The 14,979-nt window shown below is 38.1% G+C and overlaps 1 protein-coding gene across 3 annotated transcripts in view; it reads right to left on the bottom strand.

Annotated features, from left to right (window-relative positions):
* Positions 1 to 14,979, bottom strand: part of rprd2a (regulation of nuclear pre-mRNA domain containing 2a) — a 41,056-nt gene that overhangs the window by 11,528 nt on the left and 14,549 nt on the right. For all 3 annotated transcript variants that reach the window (XR_002197338.3, XR_827461.4, XM_010865508.4), the window contains exons 2-7: positions 7,844 to 7,973; positions 5,415 to 5,563; positions 5,156 to 5,208; positions 2,838 to 2,964; positions 2,419 to 2,594; positions 1,097 to 1,445 (exon numbers count right to left, since the gene is read on the bottom strand). Coding sequence is in view for 1 of the 3 variants with exons in the window: in XM_010865508.4 (XP_010863810.3) it covers positions 1,097 to 1,445; positions 2,419 to 2,594; positions 2,838 to 2,964; positions 5,156 to 5,208; positions 5,415 to 5,563; positions 7,844 to 7,973 (984 nt within the window). In the remaining 2 variants the exon portion in view is untranslated. The remainder of the gene's footprint in view (positions 1 to 1,096; positions 1,446 to 2,418; positions 2,595 to 2,837; positions 2,965 to 5,155; positions 5,209 to 5,414; positions 5,564 to 7,843; positions 7,974 to 14,979) is intronic.

Below are 14,979 nucleotides of genomic sequence, written 5' to 3'. Positions count from 1 at the left end.
GAGGCACACTTTGTTCAGAATTTTTAGGTAACCCTTTTGGCTCAATAGTGCCACTTACAACCAGTGGACAGAAATCCTGGAATTCATCTTTGATTGAACCTTACAGCCACAATGAAGTGCATTTCCTTGGACATATAAAGCTCACGTACATGCATACTTAGACATCTCAAAATGTCATGGTTTTACAACGTTATCTAAATTAATTTTGCCACTGATCAACACAAAAAGTCCATAATGTCAAAGTGAAAGAATAATCTGAATCTTCTCCCAAGTTTCTTGCAGACTTCAGCAGATTATCTTCCAGTATTTCTATGTACTTTGCGGCATCCATTTTACCATCCATCTTTACAAGCTTCCCAGGCCCTGATGGACAGAAACATCCCCATATCATGATGCTGCCAACACCGTGCTTCAAGATAGGGATGGTATTCTCTGGATGATGTGCTTCAGGTTTGCAATATTTTGGTCTCAACTTCGACTTGCTCTCAGAGTCTCCCACATGCCTTATGGCAAACTCTAGCTGAAATGATATGCGAGTTTGCAATATACTTTTTATTTTTGCCCATAAAGGCCACTTTTGTGAAGCACCCGGGCTACTGTTACAGTATGCATTGTCCACCAGCTCAGCCATGGAAGACTGTAACTCCATTACAGTTGCCATAAGCATCTTGGTGGCCTCCCTGATTAATGTCCCTCTTGCCACTTATACTCAGTTTTTGAGGACAGACTTTTGTAGACAGATTCACAGTTGCCAAATACTCTCAATTACAGTTTTAATTGACTTGACACTGTGCTTCATAATAATATTGACACAGTGCTTCAAGGGATATTAAATGCCTTGGAAATGTTATATCATACCCTTGATTGGCAATACAAATACAAACTGAATACTAAAAACAAAATCGATAATTTTCTGTTTTGTATTAATAAATAATTTAGAATTTTTTAGATTTTATGACAGACTTTGATTGATCAGAGGCAAAAACACCTACTTAAATTAATTTTTATTTCTTGTTGTAACACAATAACAACTGTCCAACGGTACTAGATCTTTGCTGTTAAACTCCAGCCCTGCTTTTCAGCGAATGTCCCTCACCTATGATACCGGCGCTCTCTGCTTCCTCCTCATCTGACAGTTCCATGTCTTCTACGTCTCGGTTGTCTGACTCCCCAACGGTGAAGCCATGTTTCGGGGAGCCACCGGGCGAGGATAAGGGGCTGGGGGCTTCTGCCAGAGTAATGTCCGCCTCATCTTCCATTGCCAGGCCATCCAGGTCAGAGTCTGGGTTGGCCATGGCATGGAAGGGGGACTCTGAGCCTGTGGGAGAAGGAGCATCCATCGAGGGCGAAGGGATAGGAGACTCGTCAAGGTCTGGTAGAGTGGCCTTGAGACTGTCCAGCTTACGCTTGAGGTGGGATACCCGGTTAGCAAATGTCTTGTAGGCCTAGAATCATTCAAAGAAATTTGTTAAATAAAAAAATCATTGCAAAACAATTCCCATATGATGTCTTTATTCTTATATTAACTTCTAATATAAAACATGAGCGTCATTGGTAAAATGTGTAGGGCTTACACACAAAACACCTTGTTTCCGTGAAAGGTCATTTGTTTTGCCGGGACTGTTCCACACTGTCATGATCTTTGTTCTACACTATATACATAATTCAATACATAATATAAATTTAATCTAACGTACAAGTGATACAAAAAACATGAATCTCATCATATACTGCAAATGAAGATGAGAAAAGATTTGCACAAGAGTTGGAATCCCTAGTAAAATTCGCCCACATGTAGTACTCTCCCATTCAGGAAATATATTCACAAAAATTGAGCAATCTTTTTGTTGTTGTCTTTATATGACTCTGAAGTGGTGTGATATACTTCAAGATACTCAGATACCAACATAATCAGGTATTTTGCGAATCAGCACAAACTCTGCCCACTGTCTCTGATTCGCCATCACCCATCAACAATAGGCAAAAGTTGAACATTTGTGTGAAAGCTTTGTAAGCCACAGCCTTTGATGCACTGCAGCAGCATGGGTGCAAACCCATCCCACTTCCCTCCCTTCAACAAAAACAACAACCCTTCCCTTCTTCAACATATATATATATATATATTCAATAAAACAAATTGCCAGAAAAAAATATCTAGAATAATTAATTATAGATATTCTAACATGATCTTAAAAATGTAGCAGGTTTCATCCACTTTAGTTTATCGAAATGAACGTTTTATCACCCCCCAAAAATAACCATAAATGTTATAACCATACACATTTTGGCTAAATTGATTTTGCAACAATGACCCATTGCTGCTAAATCAATATAGGGGGAAAACCTCAAAAAGAGCCTTGTTCAATATTTCACAGCAAGATACAACGCCATAACAGACACTTTAGTTTAGCTACTCACATTGGCAACTATCTTGACTTCCTTATATTGCATCTCGTAGAAAATGTCTGCGTTTCCAAGAGCATCCAACAGGGGAGGCCCTCCTTTGATCTGCCGTTCAAGAAAGGCCACAAACTCCTTGAGCTTTGCACTGCCTTCCTCAAAGTCCTTGCAGTGCTTCTTCCCCCCTGCCTTATCTGAAGGAGCGTAGAGTAGGAGATAAAAATAAGAGAAGACAGGCAATCCTCTAGACTAAAGGGGCAAAACAGTGGTCAGGTTAGTTTCTATCTGAGCAGTAAAAGCTGCCTAATACTTTTGCTATCCTGCCTACATGCCCAATTGAAACAATTTAAATGTTAACCTCCTGACCAGGGCCCATTAACCTATAGCCAAAAGTACTGCTCTACAGTTAATAGGATGCCATTTGGCAGTCTTGTTACCTTTCAGCCTCTTGAGGGCCTCTGTGCTGCAGACATCCACCCTCATCGCTGCCAACTGTTTCTCCTTTAGTTCCACCTCCTCCACAGAGCTGTGGTAGCTAGAGAGGTGCTCGATGAATGCCTGGGGCTGCATGACAGAAAACAGTCACACCTTAGAACAGTAGTTGTGGGCGGTCAAGTACAACTCCATGCAGCCTATGTAATTCAAGCATTAACTTAACACTAGGACCGCCAGGTCTTTCAGACCCCCAGTATCCGTCAGAGCAGAACACAGTTCGGCGTCATTAGCATACTAATCATACCTATTAGCATACGCATTCTCCTCCGCAGCATCACCACCCAACCAGAGCATCAGTTCATCTAGTGGGTTGTTATCAAACTACATAGAATACTCCAAAAAATTATCAATTACAGATTTTTTTTTTAACTATTAAAGAATTTGAATAATACAAGAATGTATTTGTATTGAAGGTCTCATCATACGGGGGAAAAAACGATAAAGAAAATAATACAAAAAATACTTGTTTCTAAGAACATAGACTACAGTATTTTCAAACGTTTATTAGGCCCTACAAATGTACAAAATGAAAATTTTGCAAATCTCTAGGTGATATGAATTGTCCATAGGTAACATAAGTTATTGGAAAAACCAAGAGGAGCTATTAGAAAACGACAACTTCCAAAATGAATAGGCCATGTGAGCGCCGTGTCTTTGGAGGTCTCTTCCGGTGGTTGTAGTGGGGCTACCAAGTTGATTTCAACGCCAATGCACAGCTCTAGTCTTCTAGATTACTGGCGTATACAATTTTCTATAGAACATAATTGGATGTGTGGGCGATTTAGTTTATCTTTCCCTCCTAATATATAAACAGTAACATGTAATACCTTTGTACATTTGGTAATTGGTGACTGGTAAACAATGTCCTAGGAATATATTTGAGAATAATTATTTAGCATAATACATGTGTAGATTTACATTTTAGATTCACATTTGATGAATTAGCCTACACAATAAGCCAAATCTCCTAGTGAAAAATGGTAATGTGTGATAAGTAGCCTATATCCTTTGTATCATAATAGCCTAATTAAGTTTTGAATGGTCATGGAAATCTTTTATTTAATTTGTACGTTAATTCAAATTCAACCAAGGTCTGATCATACATCTGGGAGTATCGCACATTCACCCATTGACGTCATGCATTCAGTGAGGGGTGATTAGCGTCTAGGTACCATTAGCGGGTTGCCTGGGTACCAACGGTAAGTGTCATAGGCTGTTGGCCGATTGAGACAGAATAGATGGTAATATAAAAAAAATAGTAAATATTCTCCAAATAGTTTTCTGTTGGTCAGTTTAGAATTCTGATAACGGAACAATGTACTATAGGCCTATTTAGGAACATCATGGAAGGGGGGTGTAGCTTTCAAAATGGCCGTTTTATTTTAATTACAAACTCAAACAGCAATTGGCGTAGACATTTGGCAGTTCTAGTGTTAAAGCATTGAAGCTCTTAATTTGGTATTTTTATAAGACTACATGTAAGAGTTTTCATATTTGAGAAAAAAGTGATAGGCTTATATTAACAATAAAAATACAATAATTATATTATGTATTTAAATGAGTGAAGCAAGCAAACAATTTAAAATGTAATTATAAAAATGGGACTTATTTTACGTTGTCAAATGATCACATTAAAATGGGCATAAGGTTCAAATCGCACTATCAATTAAACATTAAAAAGACATAAAACAGCTGTTTCAAAATGTGCCCACATGTAATTTTTCATAATTGCTTCAAGGTTTTGTTGCTGGAAATGTCTTTTCCATCATACCCACCTAGTAAAATTAGAGATAAATAAAAATAAATGGGTAAAATGGAAGCAAAATGACATGGTATACACTTGTTCAGAGCAATGTTGCATTTACTGCAAGGGTAAAATAAACCCCCATGTAAAGCTTTTAAAATGTTAATCCAAAAGGTTTCACAAATGAAATGACTGCTGAAGGTGTTCCACCAAAAGATATACGCTGGGTTGTAATAATACACACAATCAAAACATCTTTGAGTTATGTTTTCATTTTATTTTTTTTTTAAATGTGGAGTAGGTTGGTGTAGTTACAATAGTCAACATCAATCAATTATTTTGTCAAATTTGGCAGCACAATGTGAAGACTGTACAAGGCCATCTTGATTCTTTGCATTGGTTTGTTTTGATTTGTGTTTTATAAAAATGTTTCATCTTTATTTAACCAGGTAAGGCAGTATAAACCAATTCTCATTTACAAGGAACACAAGAGAAAAGAAAGCATAATGGACTTACGACAAATTCAGCAACTATCTTGGACTGAAGAGCAGCTTTGGAGTTGACTGCAGCTGGAATTACATATATATTTTTTAAAGCATAGAAGAAGCACTGAATAACAAAACCAATAATCAAAACACTGAAAATAAAAAGTGAATTATAAAAACATGATGCCTCAATGCATTAACATAAGTACAATTTCAATAGATACTTCCATTTATATCAACTCACGCAACGTATAGGTTTAAATTCAGCTTGCCACATAACATTGACTCACCTTTAGGAGGCTCGACAGCAAGAGGGGACTCCTCTTTAACCAGACTGGCTCTCAACTCAGCTATAAGCTCATCTGTGTATACGGTCCTCTCTTCCCAGATGGTTAATATCCTGTCCACTGACTTCAACACCTTCGAGTCACCTGCAATACTTTGAGTCAGAAGAATACACTGAAAAGTAAATCACTGGCATCGCACTGATGTGTAATGTGAATAGGTGACCAAAAGACCTTAGGTTATTTCAACAACGATGAGCAACATAGTGGTTGCATCCTAAATTGAATCCCTATTTCCCTAGGTCTAGATGATATGGAGAAAATACAGTATCATAGTACAGTGTTGTTATAATTGTTGATGGTATGGTAGTAACTGACAATAACTGATGCTTCAGAATGACAAAGATTCAAAGGTTTTATGAGCAATACAAGACCCTGGGACGGCAAAAAATGTAATCGCATTTCTCATGTGCATATTTTATAAAGGCTACCTAATGCAGCCTATGAAAATACATCTGGATAATGGACCCTGACAAAGGGCTGATCAAGTTGCTGCGAGCAAATGTTCCTTTGATTTCAGTCCTCACCCTTCTCTAAGCTTACCTGGCAGCACATGCCAATGTACTGCAAACTGAAATGTTAAGGAAATTATTAGCCTATGCAAAATAAGAGATCTAATTTGCAGTGCAAATGCACTTCCTCTGCCTTAAATGAGGAGAGAGATTATGTAATTTTATTTTGCACAAATAATTGTCAACTCAACCTATACTATAAGTAGTATTATATCTGAATATAGTATTAATACACTCTTGAATAAATGAAGAGGTATTGTAAGTAGCCTAGCTGTCTTGTTCCAATACTGTGGAGTTAAACAGGTAGCTTAAGAACTATACATTTCCCAAGCAACACGGTTATGTTGACAATCCACATACATTTCTTCCAACTCAAATCTATGGATTTTATTGCAAAAGATGATTTCGGTATCTCAATTCTTATTTTATGTGAAACTTGATTATCTGATCCGTATCTACCCCAAATGACAGAAGTAAATGATAGAGGAATACATGAAAAACTAGTAATTATGCAGAAGCATATCCAGATTGTAAGAGTTCAGGGATTTCACTGAGTCAGTTCGAGAGAGGTCCTTGATTCTAGTTGCTAGTTAGACACTAAGAAAACCAAAGGGTCTGGTATGCTGGATCCAGGCTTGTTGGTTACTGCTATTCCAATTATCTCTGGAGCTCTAATCCATATTTAACCTAACATACATTTTCGTGCGTAACCCCCTAAAAACTGAAAAACGACTTGTACTCCCACTACACAAGGATCGGGACACCTGTATCATTGATATTGTCATTCCTTGCTAAAATCCTGGAAGGATTTTTAAATAAACAGTTACACTTGTTTTTATCAGAAAAGTGCATTCTGAACAGATTTCGATCTGATTCATGGCCTGGGCGCATTACAATCACAGAGCTACACTGTTTGTAAATTATACTGTCCAAGCCTTAGATGAGAAATTAAGCTGTTACTCTGTTTGTTGACCTGTCAAAGGTGTCTGACACAGTAGATCACTCAGTCTTATTGAAAAAGCTGTCTTCATTGGCCCTGGCAAAGACACTTGCCTCTGCTCTCAAAATTACTTTTGTGACAGATCACAGGCTATTGTAACTTAAGGAATTAAATCTTTATTTCTTGTAGTCCACAAAGATGTTCCACAGGGTTCAATTTTTAGTTTGATATTGTTCAGACTATATATTAATGAAGTCTGTAACCATGGATAGTGCTGGAGATACCACGGTTAAAACTGATTCGAATATTTTGCCCTGTTTATGGAATACCATTCAAAGTCAACTTAACTCAAATATTCAAGTGCCTATAAAAATAAAAGTATGTCTTTTAAAAAGAAAAAGTATGCGTTTTTATTGTTGTAATACAGAGCTCAGATGTAAAAGAGACTTTGGTCTCGGTTGATCTCTCCATGTAAACAAAGGTAAATAAATAAACAAACACATATACAAGCCCACCTGACTGGGGGGACTGACTACCGGGGAAAGCTTTGCCTAGGCAGAGATCCCAGATCAGCTTTCCCTCCCTCAAACCTAACTGTAACCATTAAAGGGATAATTCAAACTAGATTCAAATTTGGGTGAAATTACATTTTCCCTAAATTGTTTTAAAGGCTCATGGAGTAATTTTTCACAAGCCATTATTCACCTCAGGTCTAGTCAAGAATTTTCATTATTAGCGTTGTCCAAATTCATGAATTCAAACTGTGCGCCACGAGACAAAATAGATGCATTGTAAGCAGTAACAAGATTTCATCCAAATATGAATCTAGGTCAAAGTATACCTTTAAATGTGGATAATTGCAAAGTTGACCCAAGAGTCAGCATCTAGGGGCCATTTCACCCAACACAGTGCTTTTAACTCACTTGACCAGCCGGAAGGCCTCTGGGAGCACCTCGGCAAAGGCAGTACGGTAGACGATGGCATTTTTCCTTTTACAGTTTTGAATGACATCGTTGGCAAGGTAGATCAAATTAAGCCGATGGGAAGCCTCAGCTGAAAGAAAGAAAAGAGAGAAAGCAAGATAAACAGAGTTTACTTGAAAACCAAAGTGAAGTGACTGCAAATGCTAACATGACAAGTGTTATATTTTGTAATGGTTTTCAAAACCTTAGACTTCTAACAAGGGACTACAGTCAACTCAAATAGTATTGTCAACCTTCATGAAATTTAGCAAATGTAAATGCAAAAAAGACTCACTGATTGGAGGTGGTGCCAATACCTTCTAATATCTTTCTGGGAATAAAACATGCTATTTAATGAAATGATTTGTGTTTGACAAATTGTGTTTTCTAGGCACCTCCATAAGATTCAGCCCAAAATATTACTCATTGTTTTTGGTATTCACTTTTGCTTAGTTTCATGAAGCGTGTCAATACGTCTTGAGGTGACTGTATAATATTTCAGATGTGCGTCCACAGAATTGGTCAAAGTCAAAGTTTTTATTTGTCATACTGAATAACATAGAGTGGTTATGAACAGTGCAATTATTGTGACATGGCATGCAACATGTATGCAGTAAACATTGAGATATAAAAAAAAATAGCAACATTTTTACGATGTTCTGTGTTACCCTAAGTTAATGCACATGGTAGATGCCTTGCACGGAGGGGAGATGGCTCCCTAAAGTCCATGATCATCTTCTTAGTCTAACAGATGTTGAGGGAGAGGTTGTTGTGATGGCAGCATGTAGCCAAGTCCCTTACCACACAAGGGACTTGCCACACAAACACTGCATTGACTAGCTCTCCCCTGTTCTCTGACATTACTTCCTGCCCATTTGAAATGTTATACTTAGTAATTCAGCAGACACCTTTATCCAAAGCAATTTACAGGAGCAATTTGTTTTGTTCGAAGTTAGAACAACAAATGTCTCATTTATGGGATCCAATCTCCACCTTTTCTGTGGAGTTTAAGTGTGTTCAAAAACCCAAAACTACTACTGAAGGCACACTAACGGTATGTTTACTGGTTGCAGAGTGAGTGGCCTGGCCAATAGCTGTCTCTTTTGCCTGGGCTATTCAGTACTCATCACTTTTGCTGACCACTCCCACCACATCTATCCTGACCAAAAAACACATGCACGGACGCGCACTTCGAAAATCCAGTCGCAATATAACCGTAAACGGTTTTATTTCAGGCTTACTATAATGCAGATACTGAAGGTTTTAGCCAGTGAAATTTGTCTATACAGATTAATTCATAATGCATACGATGCTTTGACTGTGAAGAGATACGAACACGAGACCTATAGTTTTCAGGTCCACTTCTCTAACCACTACGCTATTTAACAAAGGGCAGTCAGTCAATCACTCAGTAAGAGATATTCGCTCTTCTTGGCCGGTTCCGCTTACAAAGTCCGGCAAAAACAGATAGAAAAATAACAATATGTATGTAACTATAAACATCTTCGAGAAAGACCATTGGATTAACTTTTACATCATGAAAACATTAATAAAAAGGCCAAGTAACAGAATGAATCAACGTTTGTCTAAAAGCTGCAATTCACCCAAAGCAACAAATTACTATGATATACACCGATTATCCATAACATTATGACCACTGACAGGTGAAGTGAATAACACTGATAATCTCATTATCAAGGCACCTGTCAGTGGGTGGGATATGTTAGGCAGCAAGTGAACATTCTCTCCTCAAAGTTGATGTGTTACAAGCAGGAAAAATAGGCAAGCATAAGGATCTGAGCGACATTGACAAGGGCCAAATTGTGATGACTAGACAACTGGGTCAGAGCATCTCCAAAACTGCAGCCCTCTTTCCGGTCTGCAGTAGTCAGTACCTATCAAAAGTGGTCCAAGGAAGGAAATGCGGTGAACCAGCGACAGGGTCATGGAGGGCCAAGGCTCATTGATGCATGTGGGGACCTGTGCAGTCCGATCCAACAGACAAGCTACTGTAGCTCAAATTGATGAAAAAGCTAATGGTATTACTGATGGAAAGGTGTCAGAACACAGTGCATCGCAGTTTGTTGCGTGTGGGGATGCGTAGCCGCAGACCAGTCAGGGTGCCCATGCTGACCCCAGTCCACTGCTGAAAGTGCCTACAATGGGCACATGAGCATCAGGACTGGACCATGTAGCAATGGAAGAAGGTGGCCTGGTCTGATGAATTACATTTCCTTTGACATCATGTGGATGGCTGGGGCGTGTGTGTCGCTTGCCCGGAGAACACATGGCATCAGGATGCACTATGGGAATAAGACAAGCCGGCAGAGAAAGTGTGATGTATTTGGGAAAATGTTCTCCTGGGAAACCTTGGGTCCTGCCATTCATGTGGATGTTACTTTTACACATACCACCGATGTCAGCATTGTTGCAGACCATGTGCACCCTTTCATGGCAACGGTATTCCCTGAAGGCATTGGCCTCTTTCAGCAAAATCGAGCAATCAAGCATCTGTGTGCTGAACAAACGGGTCCAATCCATGGAGGCCCCACCTCGCAACTTACAGGACTTAAAGGATCTTCTGCTAACGTCTTGGAGCCAGATACCACTGCACACCTTCAGAGGTCTAGTGGAGTCCATGCTTTGACGGGTCAAAGCTGTTTTGGCGCAAAAGGGGGACCTATACAATATTAGGCAGGTGGTCATAATGTTATGGCTGATCAGTCTATATATTGTTCAATAATGAAAATTGGGACATTTCTCAAAATGTCATAGTTATAATAAAGTAAGGAAAATTTGTTGATTACATAATGCAGACTGCAATGCTGTCTTCATACAGGCAATGCTCTCTTCATACCTCAGTGGCTGTGATGCTAGAGAACAAGTGTTACATCCCCATCTTCAGTTCCCAGAACATTCAGCTATGACGCATTACAACACAACTTTCTGATTTCATAGACAGATCACATTAAATCACATTAGGGGAAAATATGTTTGCATATTTTACGTTATGATGTAATTTTACATAATTATAGAATACAAGCTTTCCTGAGATGTATACCAGTTTCATAATAAGTTTCTGGAGTTGGAAAACCAGAAAATACAGCTGCATAATGCCAAAGGATTCCTCCTTACTAGACAAGGTGAACAATAGGGCTACGCAAGTTGGATAAAATATATATATATATATATATATATATATATATATATATATATATATATATATATATATATATATATATATATATATATATATATATATATATATATATATATATATATATATATATATATATATATATATATATATATATAGCTAATTATAATAGTTTGGCTAGATATTGCAATGGCAATTATGAATAACAATTATCATAAAGCAGACAAATACTGGGTAGAACACATTTAAAGAACAGAACACTTTAAAGATCAGATCATAGGCATGAGTAAGTAATATGCTAACTGAATGAAAATGTCATCATTAAACATTTAACAGCCTACAGTTTGCAAGGTGCAGCTCGAGTCTAAAACATTGGAGGGTTGTCACTCGCACCATAATGTAGTATACTGCTCAATTTCTTAAAAGATTTGTGAAAAAAAATCTTTCAGCTGCCACTTTAGGAGTGAGGAAGTTCCCGTCATAACCGAGGCTCATCCACTTGCGTCTGGGAGAATGTATATGCTAACCTGAATCAGATTTCCTTGATTCAGATTCATGAACAGTGGCAGTTAAAACTCGAACATTGAAAAAACACCAATCCTGTGAACAGTATAAATAGCCAAGAAACAAAGACTTAGCAGATAGATAAATATATAACCACATGCACAACTTCTAAAATTGAAAAAAATGAATCCCATAGCCTAGTGTGTAGTCTGTGGATACTACTGCTGCATTTTGTTTGATACGGTTAATTTGCAGTGCAAATACTCAACTAAACGGAGGAAACGCCAGTGAAAAATTATCAGTCAGATTTTGTTCTAAGTCACAAACTGCAGAATCATGTGATTCTCCCGGAGAACAGGCGCTATTGATTGCTACCCGGCATCTTCGGTTGTCTACAGGGTGTGCCAATCAGCTGGCATGCATCTGCACCGACAAATATAACCTGTCCGTCTTCAGCTGTAGTTCACACTTGCTTCAAAGAGACCACCATTGCTTCAGTGCACAAGAAAACTCAAAGTAACATGTCCTAGTGAATACTGCCCTGTTGCACTAACCTCTGTCATCATAAGTCTGAGTTTTTCATTTCTCGACTAAAGGAGGCAGATAGAAAGATATAAACAAAGCAAACATTTGGGAGAGCAAGAGAAAAAAGACTTTGGGGGTATTTTCATAGAACAGATATTAATCACATAGCTACAGTATACATACTCGTCCTGAAATTTTTTGAATTTTTAAAAGTTACATATAAACAACGTCGTACCTCAGCCCCAAGATACTGCCTGGGAGCCCTCAGATACCTCCTAGGCTCCCAGGCAGTATCTCGGGGCTGAGGCCAGAAACAAGGAAGATGGACCAGAGAAGGCTGCAAGATGGAGGTAGAAGATTGCCAGGAGATGGAGGGTGCAAGGGCCACCAGAGATACGACTGACAGCACCCATTTCTCCCAACCCCCCACCTCCCCCCACCTCCCCCCACCTGTCGGTCCCAAATCAACCATGTATTCAATTGGGTTGAGATCTTATGACTGCGTAGGCCATAGCATATAATTCACAACATTTTCATGCTCATCAGACCATTCAGTGGCCCCTCGTGCTCTGTGGATGGGGCATTGTCATACAGGAAGACACCCAACAATGAACCTTCTTTCGAAGACCCAGGAATTGATTATCTTTCAAGTCAATTAGATACTTACCTCTTGCCATCTTGATCCAAAATCGAGGTCAACTGGACCTGCTCAGCATTTATATACATGCCATGGAGCATGATAGGATGTTAAATGCTTAATTGTATCACGCACATCGAAGCTGTTCTGGAGGCTCGTGGTTGCACAACACCATAGTGAGACACTGTATGTTGGTTTTTCAATGAATTTTTTACCCTTCTGCATCTCTCTATAGTGATTAGATTTTCAATGTTTATCTTGGGTATGTTTTGTATTGATTCATGAGAGCATAGAACATAAGTTGTTGTTCTTTGGGCTTAAATTAAATATTGAAATCATAAAGGCTATAAATAGGGATTTTCCTGCATACAAAACTCAAAGGCGACCGCCTTCCCAAAATCTTGCACTGCCTCGGTGTGTCAGCATGGTAAAACTATTTTGTGCTCATACGCTAAATACCCTACCAGCAATATACTGCAGTGAATGTGACCATAGGAGGACATTGCCAGACAGGTAGGCTATTTTTAATGAGCTTGGGCAGGTCAATTTACAGACAAGGTTGTATTGAAAATATAGCTTTTCTACAGATTTTATGGTTTACAGTCAATAATCCGTCAACCCTGCACACAGCACCTTACCGGTTCTGATGTCGCGGAGATGAGTAACATTGGATAAACAAGTGGAACCTAGTTCTTTTACACCCAAGCAAGTCAAAATATTTAAATAAAACTTAACGCATGAACGACATCCTGTCTGTATAACATTTGTTAACATTTCAGATGACGTCTAGTAGAATAACAGATTTTTTTCAATAGAGTTTGAGAGACAAATATGACTGGTGAAAAGATGATTAGATTAGGGTATGTAGACTACTGTGCCCAACAACCTTTTATATGGAATATAGTGTAAAAATACAATTACAATTAACATATTTAAGTCACTAACAGTATAAATATATGAACATGAAGACACTGGATGAGCGCAAGCAGCATAGCCAAGTAGTCTACAGCTGAAATACGTTGAGAAAAAGGGACAAAAGATGTGGCGTCAAGGCAAGGATGGACCAATCAAACAACGCTACAAGGCTGTAATATATAGGCCTTCAACTCTGAGGAACTTTCAATTATAAGGCTTGATGAGTGATTTCATTTTTTTTGTGATTCCTTGATATTCTAATAAACATAGGCTCAATGGCTAAATGTTTTCGGGTGGCTTAGAAATAATGAATGGGGGCTAAGGAAAATAGCCAAGCAGAAACTATAGGCTGGATGCACTTAAATCCAATAAAATGTATTCTATTCCTGGAAAGGCAGAGAACAAAAAAACTAAAACAAAAAACACAAGGAAAATATCCTACATAAGTTAAAAAAAATATTCTAATATGTAACATGCTGATTTGTAAATAATAGATTTATTGCATGTTTTTGTTTGAGATTGTATTAGGAAGGACAGTATTGTGTATTAGCTGCTCAAGCAGACATGGACAACAGGCCAGGTTTAACACTATAATAGTTATATCACAGAGGGGCGACCAGTAGAGCACATGGTAGCGGGGGTTGAGGTACCACTAGGCATGGGACGATAGACGATTTTAGAACCAATCGTGATGGAATATATGAAATCGTGGAGAAATTCCATAATCGGGATAATCGTAAAATCGGGATAATCCTCACGAGTGACTAGAAAAAGTTCTGCCAGTTTCCTTGACTGCTTGTTTTATTAAATAGAGCACACATCTCATCTCACATTATACTATGCCACCAAACATCCTCTGCAATGTATGGTCGATGAAGCAGAATGGCTCTGCTAGCGTGAATAGAAGAATATGGTCAATTACAATAAAAACAATTTAATTCTTAAATGTAGTCATGAGTTGGGCTTGTATTGTAAGGATATAAAGACTAAAATAGTTTTCCAATTCCTTACAACAGTCCTAACCACTACACTTAGTAGCTCACAAAAAAAAAAGATTCCCATTACATCTCCACTTCCCACTATATGTAAATACCTGGTAATTCCATTACCGCAGACAATAAGCTGTTTAAACAATGTTGAGTTCAAACAAACCAATGATATTTATCCTAGAAGACATGCAGCTACGAGAGATGCACACAGAAAAAACCTTGTTAACCAACCGTAAATTGTAGAAAATATGAATAGGATATAAATCATTAAACGTATATCTCTTTGTAATTATAATTTTGCTTATATTGTAGGCTAATTGTTAATGCTTTCCTACTGAAAATGACAAGAGAAAATAAATAGAATATCATT

Source organism: Esox lucius, chromosome 10 (genome assembly GCF_011004845.1).
Source record: "Esox lucius isolate fEsoLuc1 chromosome 10, fEsoLuc1.pri, whole genome shotgun sequence".
Taxonomy (NCBI): Eukaryota; Metazoa; Chordata; class Actinopteri; order Esociformes; family Esocidae; genus Esox; species Esox lucius.
The sequence above is the reverse complement of the archived record's forward strand: the minus strand, read 5'-3'. Positions and strand labels throughout refer to the sequence as shown.